The following is a 16,804-nucleotide window of genomic DNA, read 5'->3' as shown; positions in this document are numbered from 1 at the left end:
TATACAGAATTCAAGGTTAGGTAGTGTACACGTTGTAGGATTGTATTAAATTGCATAGCTCTTAACGTTACTCCAGAAACGTGACGGGGAAGTCAGCGAACGTCTTTTCTCATGTGAAGACTGGGTTAGGTAATTTTCACTGTAATGGTAGACCCCCTTGCCTACCATCAGTCACAATCAAGTTGGAGTGTTTTCATTATAATGGCAGACTCTCACTCTCCACCTGCCTTTTTATATCCTCAGAAAGACTTTCTTAGTCGTTTTCCCAACTGAAATCAACACAGGTCATTACAATGACGTCAGTAGGAATGACGCGATTAAAAGCAATGCTATCATAAATACTTAATCAAATGAAAAACCACACATTTTCTCTCTTTTAATGAACAGTAATACGCTTCCGATCTAACAGTCCAAAGTTCCAGAGCTGAAATGACCAGGCCGCAGACAGCCGTGAGCCGTGACACTCCTCTGCCATTATTGCGATATGTGTGCACACTGCTCATTCCAGAGTAGGGATCGAATAGCTGGAATACTATGATGAATAAGTGTGTCACGTACCAGCAGTATCAGAAAATGTGAACCGGAAGAATGGTATGTTAAACAAGAAAATTATCTAACTCCCCAGCTATTTCCCGCCAATATTCAGGCTGACTGTAATACTGGTACGCAGCAATAATCCCATCTATCGGAGATGAGTGGCAACATAAGATACAAAGAATATCACAACAAACAATGGTCAATGTAATGTTATTGTTGATTAATTTTATGAGCTTTCGGTATTGTAAGACTTCACATTTAGTTTTCTTCCTACTCTGAAATGCCACTCTTATGATAGTCGGTACGGTAAAACTGAATAAAACATAAATGGTCGGAAATTATATTCTCTATAACTTATGTAGTACTTTTCGATAGAACCAATAACGTAGGTATTTAAAAATTAAATTTTAGGCACCTTCCCCTAAACTACCATTTCATCCAAGCTGAATAAAATTGTTTATAGCTAAGACCGTAGTTTCTTATTCCCCGACTACCATATACCGATTTTCATTAAATTATGTTAACCCATTTTCACGTGGCTCGGCGTTGATATGGACTTAGCAACAAAAATACAAATTCATGAATATCTCTGTTATCATGGCCGGTACGGTAAAAATGTATAAGACATAAATGATCGGAAAATTTAATTCTATATAACTTGAGATATGTAGTATTATTCGATAGAAGTACTAATAACATAAATATTTCAGAATTACATTTTAGGCCTTCCCCTAAACTACCATTTCACTCAGCGCGAATAAAATTATTTATGGCCTAGATTGTAGTGGCTCATTCCCCGACTTTACACACCGATTTTCATTAAATTCTCTTCAGCCGTTTTCTCGTGATGCGCGTACATACATACATACATACCGGTACATAAATACAGACAGATAATAATAATAATAATAATAATAATAATAATAATAATAATAATAATAATAATAATAATAATAATAATAATAATAATAATAATCGTATGGCCTCAGCTACCGTGTGCAGACATTTCAATTTGACGCCATCTGGCTGGCTGTCTGCTCGTCAATTTCGACGTTCCGTTTTACTCTAGGCCACCACTAGATGGCAGACCGAGTAAACCGAAACTCTCTTGGGCGAATACAGACAGATAGACATTACGGAAAAGTAAAAGGTGCATTTCCTTGTTACTGTGGATATGGCCGATGAAGAAAAACCATTCTTTTTAAATTCTGAGCAATGTACAGACAAAACTCTTATATATAGATGAAGGCAAACGATGAAATGATGTCTACAAGTTGCTAACTTGGCGTGTCAGGTCGCTTCCAACATCTTTTCAAAGTGAGTTTACTGTCTCTCTCCCGCTTTCCTAGCGTTTATTCCGATGTACGGGGTTCGCTGTTTTGCTATATCTTATATCTCCTCGATTTAGGTCTGTTGCCGACATCTTCATGTTAGAAGCCAACGTTGTGCATGACGGCCTGGATGTTATCTGTCCACCGCTTTAATGGGCTTCCACGTGGTCCTATCCACCCGGGTCGAATTGATATTGAAGAGCTGTTTTTACAACTGAGTTGTCCCGCCTTCTCATTACGTGGCCGTACTAACTCCCTTATTTTTTTGCCCACAACTGGAGCAACGCCAACTCTTTATCGAACGTCTACATTTCTCACATGATCACGACGATTCAATCCAAGAGTTTAACTCCAAGGTATAAAGAACCTGCTCATGTTTTTCCGTCATTCGTGACATTCTGATCCATAACTGACTGCTGGACGTACAACGGTGCTGTAAATGTTAATGCTGAAGACATTTCTTAGCAGAGTCGGGTCCCCACCACTAAACATAAAATAAAATAAATCAATACTGATCTTATATCTCCTCGGTTTCGGTCTGCTGCAGACATCTTCACGTTTGAAGCCAACGTTGTGCATGACGGCAGTCGCCCAGGTGGCAGATTCCCTATCTGTTGTTTTCCTAGCCTTAAATGATTTCAAAGAAATTGGAAATTTATTGAACATCTCCCTTGGTAAGTTCTTCCAATCCTTAACTCCTCTTCCTATAAATGAATATTTGCTCCAATTTGTCTTCTTGAATTCCAACTTTATCTTCATATTGTGATCTCTCCTACTTTTAAAGACGCCACTCAAACTTATTCGTCTACTAATGTCATTCCGCGCCATCTCTCCGCTGACAGCTCGGAGCATACCTCTTAGTCGAGCAGCTAGTCTTCTTTCTCCCAATTCTTCCCAGCCCAAACATTGCAATATTTTTGTAACGCTACTCTTTTGTCGGAAATCATCCAGAACAAATCGAGCTGCTTTTCTTTGGATTTTTTCCAATTCTTGAATCAGGTAATCCTGGTGAGGGTCCCATACACTGGAACCATAAATTACTCTAGTTGGGGTCTTACCAGAGACTTATATGCCCTCTCTTTTACATCCTTACTACAACCCCTAAACACTCTCATAACATCTACCACCATACTACGAAAAACGTAAAATTAAGCAATGTCCTCAATTCTGCCGAAAGTTGAAAGGCCAAAGGGTCCGAAAAGGTTTCAAATTATGAGTCTTGGATAGCTCTATGAAACTAAAAAAACAAATTTCGAAAATCACTTCCGGTCTAAATGCAATTCCTGAAAAACAGCCTAAGCTTCTTTACTCGTTTTCTATTTTTATTCAAATCCTTGCCAAATTAACTTATTTACATAAATGTTTCTGTAAGGTGTTCCTTGGTTCAATACCCTCAGCGTTTTTTGATTTTTTGAAAAATGACCTCACCGAATGTAGTTATTAGGGCTTAAGTGAAACTCTGCATTGACTCACATCAGCGTTCGTAATGGTAGAAAAAGTGAAACTTCGAATCTAATCGACCGGATAACAGTGAATGAATGAATACTGATCTGCATTTAGGGCAGTCGCCCAGGTGGCAGATTCCCTATCTGTTGTTTTCCTAGCCTTTTCCTAAATGATTTCAAAGAAATTGGAAATTTATTGAACGTCTCCCTTGGTAAGTTATTCCAATCGCTAACTCCCCTTCCTATAAATGAATATTTGCCCCAATTTGTCCTCTTGAATTCCAACTTTATCTTCATATTGTGATCTTTCCTACTTTTATAAACGCCACTCAAACTTATTCGTCTACTAATCGTCTAATGTCATTCCACGCCATCTGACAGCTCGGAACATACCACTTAGTCGAGCAGCTCTTCTTCTTTCTCTCAGTTCTTCCTAACCCAAACTTTGCAACATTTTTGTAACGCTACTCTTTTGTCGGAAATCACCCAGAACAAATCGAGCTGCTTTTCTTTGGATTTTTTCCAGTTCTTGAATCAGGTAATCCTGGTGAGGGTCCCATACACTGGAACCATACTCTAGTTGGGGTCTTACCAGAAACTTATATGCCCTCTCCTTTACATCGTTACTACAACACCTAAACACCCTCATAACCTTGTGCAGAGATCTGTACCCTTTATTTACAAGCCCATTTATGTGATTACCCCAATGAAGATCTTTCCTTATATTAACACCTAGATACTTACAATGATCCCCAATAGGAACTTTCACCCCATCAACGCAGTAATTAAAACTGAGAAGACTTTTCCTATTTGTGAAACTCACAACCAATGATCAAGAAATGGATTGCAATTTTTAGGAATAAATAAATATAAAAATATTATACCATATTTTATTTACCTAAAATTCGTAGCTTATAATCCTAGGATGTTTTCAACATTGAGTTGCTTGCTTGCTTGGAGGGCTAGAACTGTGGATTTTTCTATAGACAGCCGTAGGCCTATTTGTATTGCGAAGTAAGAAACATCATTTCAAAAGCAGCATGAACCTGGGAAAAGACGCTTTCGGAAATATTCACAATACGAACGGCATTATTCGGTGTCGGTGATCGTCTTCACGTCAGCAAAGGGAGGACCATGCTTTTTACCGCAAACTGTCCATTCGGAATTCATTTCCGAGGTAAAAACAGTAAACAAAGAATTGTAACTTCCTTTACAGGAGTCCGTCGTAAGCGGCCTAGTGGTGGTGGTGATTATTGTTTTAAGAGGAAGTGCAACTCAACAACCATCCTCTATTAACATTAATCAGAGTTAATAAATGGAGGTATCGGCCAAAGAAGACAAGGTCCACGAAGGGCGTGAAAATGAAAGACTCCGTAGGGCTCATGACGTAATACCGTCGGTCTGAAATGAACAAGAGTTGACCAATGGAGGTCTTATAGGATAGATGAAAGTGAGGAGCCATGGGTATTATTCTACCTCCCCCATCCACAGGAGGTGGTAGTGGTGGGGAGTGTAAACATGCAGAGATCTGGCGAAGTATACAATAGTACCTGAAGACATGATTATATGCATAAACACCAGTCTGTACTGTTCTCAGAGTTTCTTGCCAAACATCACCTTCTGTGACTTTTACCTCTTTACAAGGATGAAAAATTGTATAGTGAAGTAGATTGTTTTTTTCAAAGCTTCAGATCCAAATAAAAATATATCACATGGGATGAATATTGACATCTCTACCTTGTGTCAAATACCTTATTTGACACTCTAATAATAATAATAATAATAATAATAATAATAATAATAATAATAATAATAATAATAATAATAATAATAATAATAATAATAATAATAATAATAATAACAACAACAACAAGCTGTTCTCTCAAATGACCTAGAAACTGCTAGAGCTCAAGTTGAAACGTTAAAGGAAATTGACGAACAAACTGGTCTGCAGATATCGTTTGAGAAAACATAAGTAATGACTAACATCAAAGAGGCACCACCAAAACTCCATACAAAATACGGGGACATCACCCGAGTAGACAAATTCAAATACCTGGCTGAGATCATCATGAAAAATGGACTGGACAAAGAAGCACTTGAGGAGCAAGTATGCAAACTGGAAATAGCCTACCAAACATCCCGCACAATCTACAACAAAAAATGCCTTTCCCAAAACACCATGATACATTACTATGAAACAGTTCTGAAGCCAGTAGTTCTATATGCAGCCGAAACCCTGTCTCTAAATGCCAACAAAGGACTTCTTGAAGAACTGGAGAAAAAAGAGCGCAAAATTGTGAGAGGAATCTTGGGATCAAAGTACAGAAATGGAATCCATCAAAAGAGATCCAACGAGGAAGTCTACAACAAAATAGCGAAAATTACCGACACAATCTGAAAAAGACGTGCACAAGAATGGACGCAAGAAAGTTAACTAAAGAGATCTTTCTCTTTTTTGATTCAAACCCCAAAACCACAATTCCCTGGTTTAGAAATACCAAAGAAGACCTGCAAATGCTACATATCTCAGCTGAAAACGCCCGTAGCAGAGATCGCTTTTGCAAGAAAATATTGACCAATAGGCTAAACCGAGACTAGCAACCGAAGAGAAGACATGGTGCCCCTTGGACAGAGGAGTGTAAGCAGGCCCACTCACAAAGAATGAGGGAAATTTGGACTCTAAAGAAGACCATGTTCAGTGTCAAATGCAACAAGACTTAACGTGGTCCTTGATGGGCCCAGCGAATTATATATATAACCAGATGTGCTTGAGTTCACATCTCCATAACGCAGAGATTAGTTATTCTACTCGGAATTGGTTGATTATGGTATCTGACAAGAACATTTCTGATTTTGTACATTATTTATTGAGGAGATGTTGATGTTCACATAACAGATATCTTTTAAAAAATATATTATTTGGCAGTGTGTCATATGAATAATCATATGATACTATGAACAATTTTTTTCAAAGAAAAAGGTTGAATTATGAGGGTATGGTATGAAGCAAGAGGCTGAAGTGCTTGAATTCTAAGAATAACCTCTACCTTATACTCCGACCCTCAACTTCTGATACAGGAGCATGGACATTTCTCAGCTGTACTCTATGACACTTCTTGTTTCACAAGCAGTCACCTTCTGCAACTTTCACCTCTTTCCAAGGATGAAAAATTGTATAGTGAGGTAGATTGTTTCCTTCAAAGATTCAGATCCAAATAAAAATATATCGCAGGGGAGGTTCTTTGCTTGGCAGAGGAGGGCAGCAATAGAGGGTCGGATATTATAGCACTTAATAGATCTTGAAGACAGCAACATGTTACAATTATAATATAAAAAAATGCCACATTTCACACTAAGAGTATTGAGATTTGATATTGTCTGTACTCATGAAAATGAAAACTTAAAAAAAAAAAAAATTTAGATAAAAATTAAGAATTTGCAGATCACTGGGATAGTAACAGAGAATCAATTGGTACCTAGCACACCTACCAAGATACTGGCTAGTGCATACTATGGAGGCCACTGCGTAGGCTACTTGGAGAAGATTCCACTGTAATTACTCAGATGTACTATGTTGTTGTAACTGAAATGAATGTGGTTCTTTTACCATGATGGTGTTGAAGCGAGAGACTATTGTCGCTGTATACACGGTAATTTCACTGGATAATTATGGCACTTAACAGTTTTAGGATTGGCACTATGAGAGACTTTGTCTCTTTACCAAAAATTGATGCCTGCTTGTCTATCAGATGATATAGATGTTGAATATAGCAGGCAAGATATGGAACTATCTAAATATACTGTATCTACACTACAGTTCTCAGCTGAAATGTGGTTATATGATTTTTTACCACTGGTGGATTACGATTATTTTCCCTACTAAGCGGGACGGGGAATAAAAGTGTCCTTAAATGCTGAAAAATCTTCTGATTCTGACAGCGATAGCTCTGTGCTTGTTGAAAATAAGAGGTTGTCTACAATAATTTCTGTCAAAACTAAGCCGAGGGCTTGAACTGCAATATTATTGGGATATAGGATTTTGATTATTAACTTTTACTCGATGAATAAACGAAGGTGGAAATTATAAAGTACTGTATGTAGGGAACTAAAACTACAAATTATCGGAATAAAGTAATCAGCTGATTTTGTATTCATTTACACAACTACCATATGTGCATGTAGCAACAATCGTCAACAATTTTAATAGAATTCTAGAACATTAGACCATCTGTCTTCCACAACTCCCCCCTTTCCTTCCTCTCCCTCTTGTACACCTACTGTAATCTGTACATTGTTTGAGGGAGGCCTATCTTCCTTCCTGTCTTCTGTCAGAATCCTAATTATCTCCCTCAAACTCTCCAACTCTTCCCTCATACCCCTCAATGCCTCGCCACACCCACATTACACATTGAAAACATCTTAAGTCTTGAGCAAAAACTGTAATCTTCTTTGGGCACATTAATCCCAAATGTTCTGTATCTGAACTTGATAAAAACAATGTCCATTAGTTATATACAACAGCTTGATATTTAAAAATAAATTAGATAAGTTGAGTGTTGTGCTTAAAATGTTGTAAATTTGAAAAATGATCGTATGTTTTCTGTCGCACAAAGCGGTGTCACATTCCAGATTTAGGCTGCCGCTTAATTGTTGAACTGTGTCTTTGACGTTAGGAACAGTCACGTGTGAATATTCTTACTTCTAGATGTGATTATTAGCCTTTGAGAGGGATATTGTCTGTAATGAATTAAAAGCGAAGTTAAAATTAGTCCTAAAGCATTACTTTGTCAATTTATATATTTTTCATCTAAACAGTGTTATGTGGCTGAAGATGTTGATAATATATGAAACATGTACCACTTTTAACCATTAAATTGCCTTAAGCAATCATTGTATCGACTAGGTGGAAAATAAATAAATACTTAATTGTGAATCTCCTTGATCTGTCGAAGTATTATTCCCTATAATTCCTGTTCAAAGCTTCTTGAAGCTTTTCCCCTCTACTTCTGTAAAAGTAATATGTTTCTAAGTCTGATTTGTTCATGAGTCCCATATTCCCAAGTTGAGAGGCCCTGGCCCCCCTTTTAGTCACCTCCTCTTACGACAGACAGGGGATACCGTTGATGTTATTCTATCATCCCCATCCACAGGAGAATGTAAGATCTAGTACTAAAATGTGATGCAGGTGTGTATTACGCAGCTTACGTTAAAGCATCTTTATTATTTTAGTGCCCATTTCTGTCATTATAAATGCCTGTTTTAATTATTTTACTGTCTATTTCCTAAATGTTAAGCGTTTACTTCTCTGCCTATTTTAGCAAAAATAAGTGCCTGAACTTCAGGGCTCTAGTTATACCTGACGGATAGTTGGTACGATTGTCAATAATTTGTGTTCCTTTCTCTAGGGTTGGATATGCAAGTTCAAGGGAAGATATAAATGACTCTTGTAGTGACTTGGGAGCTACCGGAGAGCCAATGGGTGCCTGTCCGGTGGACACGTGGACTGAGCCCGTTCAGCCAGGTAGGTAACATTCTCAGAGTCCTCAACGCTTACTTTAACAGTATTCTAAGAATACCAAGGAGGTGTATTTCATTACTATCTGAGTATTTGCACCACTAATATTTATGCTGTTTCATTTACAGTGATACTTAAGAATTATAATGGAGGGTTTCTCAATCTGTGGAAATGTGATTGTGTTGGTATGGGAGCTTGGTAGAACGCAGACAATCCTTACAAATGCTGTGCAACCCCTTTAAGCCGACCAGATGAGAAACAAAACAAGAAAACAACACCACAAAATTGCTCTTTTAGAGGGGGTGGTATTCTTAAAGGGGAATGTCATTGAAATTCAAGAGAACGAATTGGAGCAAATATTAATTTATAGGTGAAAGAGTTAGAGAGTGGAATAATTTACCAAGGGAGATGTTCAATAAATCTCCAAATTCTTGGCAACTGCAACTGCCCTAAATGCAGATCAGTGGGAAATGATTCGTTGAAAGGAAAGAGAAGGGAGGAGAAGCAGAAAGTTGGCTAATGAAATAAAGAGGAAAAGAGTTAATACATGAGTCTATTAGTTTTTTTATGTTTGGTTTAACATCATGCTAACTCAGACAGATGTTTGGTAACAATGGGTTAGGAAAGGACTAGGACTGGGAAGGTAGCAGCATGGCCTTAATTATTGGTAAAACCTAAGGATTTGTTTTAAAAACCATATAAAACCTCCTTCAGGACTACTGGTGGTGGGGTTTGAACCCTTCATCTCCCAAATGCAAGTTTACAGTTACGTGACCCAAACTGTACAACCAACTCACTCGGTTTTACTGGTTTGTTCCCGTTTTATTGCTAGGAATCCACTACTGTTTGCAAGTCCTGCCTTCTCGTGGAGCTTCAAAAGAGTCACATATTCAGAGATTAAAGAGGAGCTCTTGGAATTTTAAGAATTTTAAAAATTTATTTCTATTCACCTCCAGTCCTAATCACGTTTCTGTAGTTATTCTGTGTGTCAGTTCATCAACACCCCAATTGACATAAAGACCAGACTGGCTGGCTGGTGAGATATGTTTCACACCTCCAGGGCAAAGCAGAGAATGAATATGAATTATTACTGGGGAAACGAAAGACAGGGGAAGGAGGAAATCTCTGTCTCAGACAAAACCTATGTTTTATCATAGCAGTAGCAGCAGCAACAGCAGCAGCAGTAGTAGTAGTAGTAGTAGTAGTAGTAGTAGTAGTAGTAGTAGTAGTAGTAGTAGTAGTAGTAGTAGTAGTACAGGACGAGTTGGCCATGCAGATAGAGGCGCGCAGCTGTGAGCTTGCAGCCGGGAGATAGTGGGTTCAAACCACAGCTGTTTCCTTCCTACTCCTAACCCTTTCGTATCCCATCATCACCATAAGACCTATCTGTGTCGGTGCGATGTAAAGCAACTAGCAAAAATAAAAGTAGCGATGGTGGTGGTGGTGGTAGTAGTAGTATAAACTGTACTGCCGAAAGACAAATATATATAGCAATCATAATATTAAAAAATAAATTTAAAAAGTCTCAATATGATAGATCATGGATTATATAGGCGACGTCGTGTCAAGCACGGTGCTTGTAAAAGTAGATGATGCGTTGGTTCCTTAATGTGAAGACTGTCTTTAGAAATGACAAACCACAATAGAAGTGTCTAAGAAGATCACAGAACATGGCAGATCAAACTTATATGGTTGCTGACCAATAGTTGGCCACTTTCAGGGACTCAGGTGTCGCTTGCATAAGGTCTTCCATAGTACATGAAGTTGGTCACAGCTCACACTGGAGAAGATGAGGCATTGTCTGTGGAGAACCACAATCACATAATGGCGAGTCTACATGAAAACCCCACTTCAACAGATTAGATTTGCATCTTGTAACACCTGAACGCAATCTATTGAGAGATTTCCATGTTAGCCAACCTTCTGTATGACCAGGAGGTTGTTCTTCGATTGGAGTCAGCTGTTCTTCTGAGTGTTTGAACCTCCTTCGACATTTACAAATTCAGGCTTGGTGTGAAGTCCTTACGAGAGCCTCCACTGTTCTGAGGAATTTGTCCTTGAAGTCAAATGTGGACAAGCCGGCTAGTGATCATACAGAGGGTGAGATTCAGATGTATCAATTTTCTTCTTCTCGCTCTTTGCCGCTATCTCTTGACAGATGTCAGGAGGTGCATTTCCAGCAAGACAGTACAACTTTTCTTTAGGCGTAGGCTGTAGGCAATTAGTGATGATTCGACAAGTCTCCTTAAGAGTGACGTCCACCTGTTTGGTAAAACAGGATCTATACCACATCGGACATGCATATTCAGCAGCAAAATAGCACAATGGGAGTGAAGATGTCCTCTGGGTGCTTGGCAGTGAACCCCATGTGGTACTTGTCACCTTTCACATTACATTGTTCCGAGCTAACACTTTCTGCTTCTTAAAGGTGAGAGTACAATCTAAACTCACTCCCAAGTATTTTGGGGTTGCACAGTGATCACGAAATGAGGTGAGGGTTGTTGCCTGCCCTCCTGATGAAGTTAGGAAGCAGTAATGAGCTTGTTGAGAGCTCAGAAGATGGATCTAGAAGAACCGGATTGATGAGCAGGGAGCCTATATATTTGAAGACAGCAGAGTATAAAGATGTGGAGATTATCCTTGTCCTTTTGTGTTTTTATGTTTGTCCTTGTCTCCTCTTCACACTCTAACCTGCCTGTTCCTGTACAGGACACCAAGGCGTGCAAGGAGTAACCTTGGCACTAATTGGGATAGAGAGGTTAGCTCAATGCTTGGCTGTATTTTTGTAACCTGGTACTCATATTTGGAGTAAGCTGAGTGAACCTTTGAACCATTGTGCCTCTCTTGTTTTAAATTTTTAATGTTGCAAACATTTCTTAGCAGACAAAGTAGGGGTTCCCAAAATGTAAAATTAAGCAATTTCCTCAATTGTGCCAAAAGTTAAATGTATAAAGGGCCCAGAAAGGTTAAAAATTGTGGGATACCTCTATCAAACTTTTAAAAAAATTTCAAAAATCAATTCCAGCCTAAATGCAGTTTTGCAAAAATCAGCATAATATCGCTTGTTTCTTTACTAATTTACTTTATTGATTCAAATCCTAGCCAAATTAACTTATTTACATAATTCTTTCTGTAATATGTTCCTTGGTTCAATACCCGCAGGCCTTTATTGATTTTTGAAAAATGTCCACACCGAATGTAGTTATAAGGTCTTAAGTGAGACTGTGCATTGACTCACATTAGCGTTTGAATTGGTAGAAAAAGGGCAAACTGCTAATTTAATCGACTGGATAACAGTGATAAAAAAAAGGGTTGCAATTTTTAGAAATAAATAATATATTCTCATACTTTATTATACTTTATTTACCTAAAATTTGTAGCTCATATCCGTAGGATGTTTTCAACATTGAGTTGCTTACCTGAAGGGCTAGAACTGCAGAATTTTTACCTCCTTACAGGAAATTGAACTAGGTATTCCCTCTATATTTTACCCAACTAATTTTTACATGTGCTAATTGAGATTTGAACCTGAAATCTGATGATGTTTAAGCATTTGAGCCACAGAGACAGTCTCTAACATGCAGTGTAGAAAGAAATATTGTTAGGAAATATAAATTGTAACGAATACGTTTGACTTTAAGGTGTTGGACGTACAGAATTAGATGTCTTGGATGTTCCACTGGAGAGGCAGAAAGGTCGGTGGCACAGTGCACTCCATGTACTTCAACCAAAACGAAGTAGGAGCAAGGAACGTAGAAAATTCAACGTTCCCGTCATCACACTTTCCTCGCCTGATATAGTGAGTAAACATTACTACATCAAAATTAGACATTGTGGTAACATTGTACTTGAGTAACTTTGGTATTGAACTGTTACAGGTACAAGATTTGAAGAAGGAGTCAAAACATGTATATCTGAACCCCAAAAAAACAAATAGTGGAAGATTGGATTATTCTGTTGTAACTGATCAGACAACTATTTCTTCTCTCAGTAGCCAACATGATCAGTGGTCTAGATCACAAAGTATGGAGGTATGGCAACATTTTAAAAGTAATCGGTTAAAGGAAAGGACATATTTAGAGGGTCAAGGATCCAAGGATCAAAATTCCTTCTGCCTTTCTGAAAGTTTAATTTACTTCCAAATACTTCAGATAGAAAGCTGACTAACATTCATTAGAACTGGTATGGTATGTTGTATAATAAACAATATTTAATTTACAGAGTGATTTAGAAATTTAGCAGAGAAATTGTTTTCAACCATGAAATGGATCAATACTATTTAAAAGGAGTCCCTTCTGGAATCTATATTTATGCAATTTTACCAGGGGTGATTTCTGTATGGAAGCAAGGGAAGCACTGCTCCCAGCATCTTTCCAGTAAAAGAAAATGTATTTCTTTTGCACCAAAAGAAGTAAATTCGTACTTTCATTTCATATTCCCACGCAAACTGTATTTGCTGCGCCAAGACATTCACACTCATGGTGCTAGATGTCGGAGCTTGTCAAACGCTGCCTTGCCTTCACTGTGGCTGGAAGCTCTCACATCACAGCGTACAGCTGAGGCTTGGAATTAGTATATTCAAAGTGTAGTGTGTCATGATCATTGTTGCAACTGTGGTAAAATTCCAGATTTCCTTAATCTGTGTTTGAGTTTTACTACCGTGGGATGGGAGAGAGATTTAGGTGTGCTTTAGTATTGTTTTAGAGTGAGAAAAAGCCTAAACAATGAGAGAAGTATTTTTTAAGTTCACATTTTATGAAACAGTCTTCGTACGGCATATGGCTACAACCTTGAGATCTCCTCGTAGAGAATTCTCTTGCAGTGTGTGTTTGCTTCTTAGTGATGGATTTTCCAGATTCAGTCACGCATAAAAAATGGAAATAATTTCTAGAGGTGTAAAGCTTTTACACAGCATTTTAATGTTCAATTGTATAACAGCATTAGTGGCTCACATGATGTGAAAGATTAGGGAAATTATATTGCTGGCCTTGCTTACTCTTTTTGATTGAGAAGATCATTTGGAACAAGACCAGGTTGATTTATTTAAATAATATCCACAAGGTTATTAAAAGGCGTTCATTGTTCATTATGTAAAAATGACTTGCAGTGTATATGGCAGTTAAAAACTTTGAATAAGTTACCAAGAATTGAAGATGCTTTAGATGAACATTTAAAACTGAGTCACCGAGCTCGATAGCTGCTGTCCCTTAAGTGCGGCCAGTATCCAGTAATTGGGAGATAGTGGGTTCGAGCCCCACTGTTGGCAGCCCTGAAGATGGTTTTCCGTGGTTTCCCATTTTCACACCAGGCAAATGCCGGGGTTGTACCTTAATTAAGGCCACGGCCGCTTCCTTCCACTTCCTAGGCATTTCCTATCCCATCGTCGCCATAAGACATATCTGTGTCGGTGCGATGTAAAGCAAATAGCAAAAAATAAAAATAAATAAATTTTAAAAAAAACTGAGTCATGAAAGACATAACGAGTTAGTTAGTGAGAGAAAACAGAGAGACTCTTAAAAGGCTAGTAGATGTATGTTTTCTTGGGATTCATGAACTGGGTTTTAGAGGTCACAATGAATTGTGTAACTCCATAAATAAAGATAATTACAGGGATTTGGTTTGTATGAGCTAATTTCTTCCACTGCAAATGTTTTAACAAAACATTAAAAAGGAAATATCAGAGCATTCGTTTGTTGTGCCATTAGGCGAGACTACAGATTTCATGAACCATAGTCAGTTGTCTAATACTGTTTGGTATGTGATGAAGACAGGAAATGTGGAAGAAAGGTTTCTTGGGTTCTGGGACATTTCTAATGACAGAACAGTAAAGGCTTTATTTCCTATCATGTGTGAAATAGTCTACAAACTTAGTTGTGGCTCAAAACTTACTGCTCAGATGTATGATGGTGCTGCAGTAATGCCTGGTCTGGTCACTTAAAGAGCTTAGCCGCTGAGGGTGGGGGACACAGACGAGGAATACACCCACAGTATCCCCTGCCTGTAGTAAGAGACGAATAAAAGGGGCAACCAAGGGATGATGAAATTAGAACCATGAGGTATGACGGCGATGCAGTAATGTCTGGTCTGGTCTCTTAAAAGACTTTAGTTGCTGAGAGTGGGATACACAGATGAGGAATACACCCATGGTATCCCCTGCCTGTCATAAGAGATTAATAAAAGGGGCAACCAAGGGATGATGAAATTAGAACCATGAGACTACTTGTGATTGGTACCAATACCTAGGAGTAGTACTCTTATGTGTGGAACACCATGGGTCTGGGCATTGCCTGTGGTTAGGACCATCATGTGTATGCCACCGAGGTGCGGAGGGCGCACTTGGCTGCACAGACTAATGTCCATGTGAGATACGGTGCCGTACGCTGCACTGGAATGCGTCGGTTCCCCTGTGTTCAGAATGGATCTGCGTTATCTATGTACAGTACTATTATATGAAGAACACCACGGATCTACATTGCCCCTGATTAGTACCACTATGTGAGGAACACCATGGGTCTGCATTGCCTGCGTGTAGTGCCATTATGTGTGATATGCCGTGGAACTGTATTGCCTATGATTAGTACCACCAGGTGAGTGGCACCAAGAGTATACGTGGCCTACATCCACTATGTGAGGAACACCACGGGAATACTGGCACCCGAGATTAGTCCCACCATGTGTCTGCGTTGCTTGCGAGTGGTGGCCTTATGTGAGTAACACCATGGATTTGGGTCACCTGCGAGTGGTGCTATTATGTGTGAAATACCATGGGTCTGCATTACCTGTGATTAGTACCACCATGTGAAGAACACCATGAGTCTACGTGATTAGTACCACTATAGGAGAAACACCATGGTTCTGCTTTAACAGTGATTAGTACTATTTTTATTAGCACTATTATGAGGGGCTGGTAACCTGGATTTTAGACCAATTTTTATAACAAGCGTCATCTGAGAATTCATGTTCATTTTTTTCACCATTGTTTGTTTTATATTTTAGTCAGTGGATACATTTTGAAGTTTTAATCATAGTTTCATTCGTTGCACCTCGTACTATTAGGGGCCGATGACCTAGCTGTTAGGCTAAAGTGAAACAGTTATTCGTTTACATGTCATACGAGTAGTTAGCCCGTATTGTTAACTTTGAACAATGATTTTATCAAGAAAAAGTGTTTATTCTTTAACATAAAGTTTAAGGAACATGTTTTGTCCTTCTTGAGGACATTTTCATCTTCAACCTTACAATGAAGAAGCGTTATAATGTAAAGATACAAGCACAGGGTACTTATAAATGTTGTTACAGAACATATATCTTCACTAAACTTAAAATCTACACTCACGTTCATAAAAAACAGAACACCTTCAAAGACTAGAGATAGGAAGTCCATATTCACAGGACATGTTCATTAGTATGTTCTGCAGAAACGATTAGCATTTCAGTCACCTAGGTCATGTTTCCTGTTGCCTAATAGGCACTGGGTTCTCCATAAGCACTGATAACTTGTTCCATGCGTGATGGCATCGCCACATTTATAAGGCGCGAATGGTGTGCTGGGGTATAGCCATCCATGCTGTATTCACCTGGTTCCACAGTTCATATTTGGTGGTTGGCAATGTGTCACAGCACCGCAACTATCGTTTCACCATATCCCACACATTTTTGATTGGCGACAAGTCTAGTGATTGGCAGGACCAGGGCAACAGTCTGACATCCTGTGACAACATGTGGTCGCGCATTGTCCTGCTGAAATATGGCGTTTGGGGTGTCGCACAGAAAGAGTAAGGCTACGGGTCGCAGGATGTCATTCACGTAGGTCAAACTGGTCACAGCGCCCTGGACACGCACCAACTGTGATTTGTGGTTGTACCCAATAGTACCCCACACCATAAGGTATTGAGTTGGCACTGTATGTCTTGTGCGAATGCAGTCAATGTGATGCATCTCCCTCTGTCTGTGTGAATCAAAATACGGCCATC

At 38.7% G+C, this 16,804-nt stretch overlaps 1 protein-coding gene across 3 annotated transcripts in view; it reads left to right on the top strand.

Annotated features, from left to right (window-relative positions):
• The window catches only part of LOC136882655 (synaptotagmin-15), a 209,465-nt gene that overhangs the window by 169,511 nt on the left and 23,150 nt on the right, over window positions 1–16,804 (top strand). For all 3 annotated transcript variants that reach the window (XM_067155143.2, XM_067155145.2, XM_067155142.2), the window contains 3 exons: window positions 8,722–8,837; window positions 12,473–12,630; window positions 12,710–12,862. In XM_067155143.2, the coding sequence (XP_067011244.2) occupies window positions 8,722–8,837; window positions 12,473–12,630; window positions 12,710–12,862 (427 nt within the window). The remainder of the gene's footprint in view (window positions 1–8,721; window positions 8,838–12,472; window positions 12,631–12,709; window positions 12,863–16,804) is intronic.

The sequence above is a fragment of the Anabrus simplex genome, chromosome 1, assembly GCF_040414725.1.
Source record: "Anabrus simplex isolate iqAnaSimp1 chromosome 1, ASM4041472v1, whole genome shotgun sequence".
Lineage (NCBI taxonomy): Eukaryota > Metazoa > Arthropoda > Insecta > Orthoptera > Tettigoniidae > Anabrus > Anabrus simplex.
The sequence above is the reverse complement of the archived record's forward strand: the minus strand, read 5'-3'. Positions and strand labels throughout refer to the sequence as shown.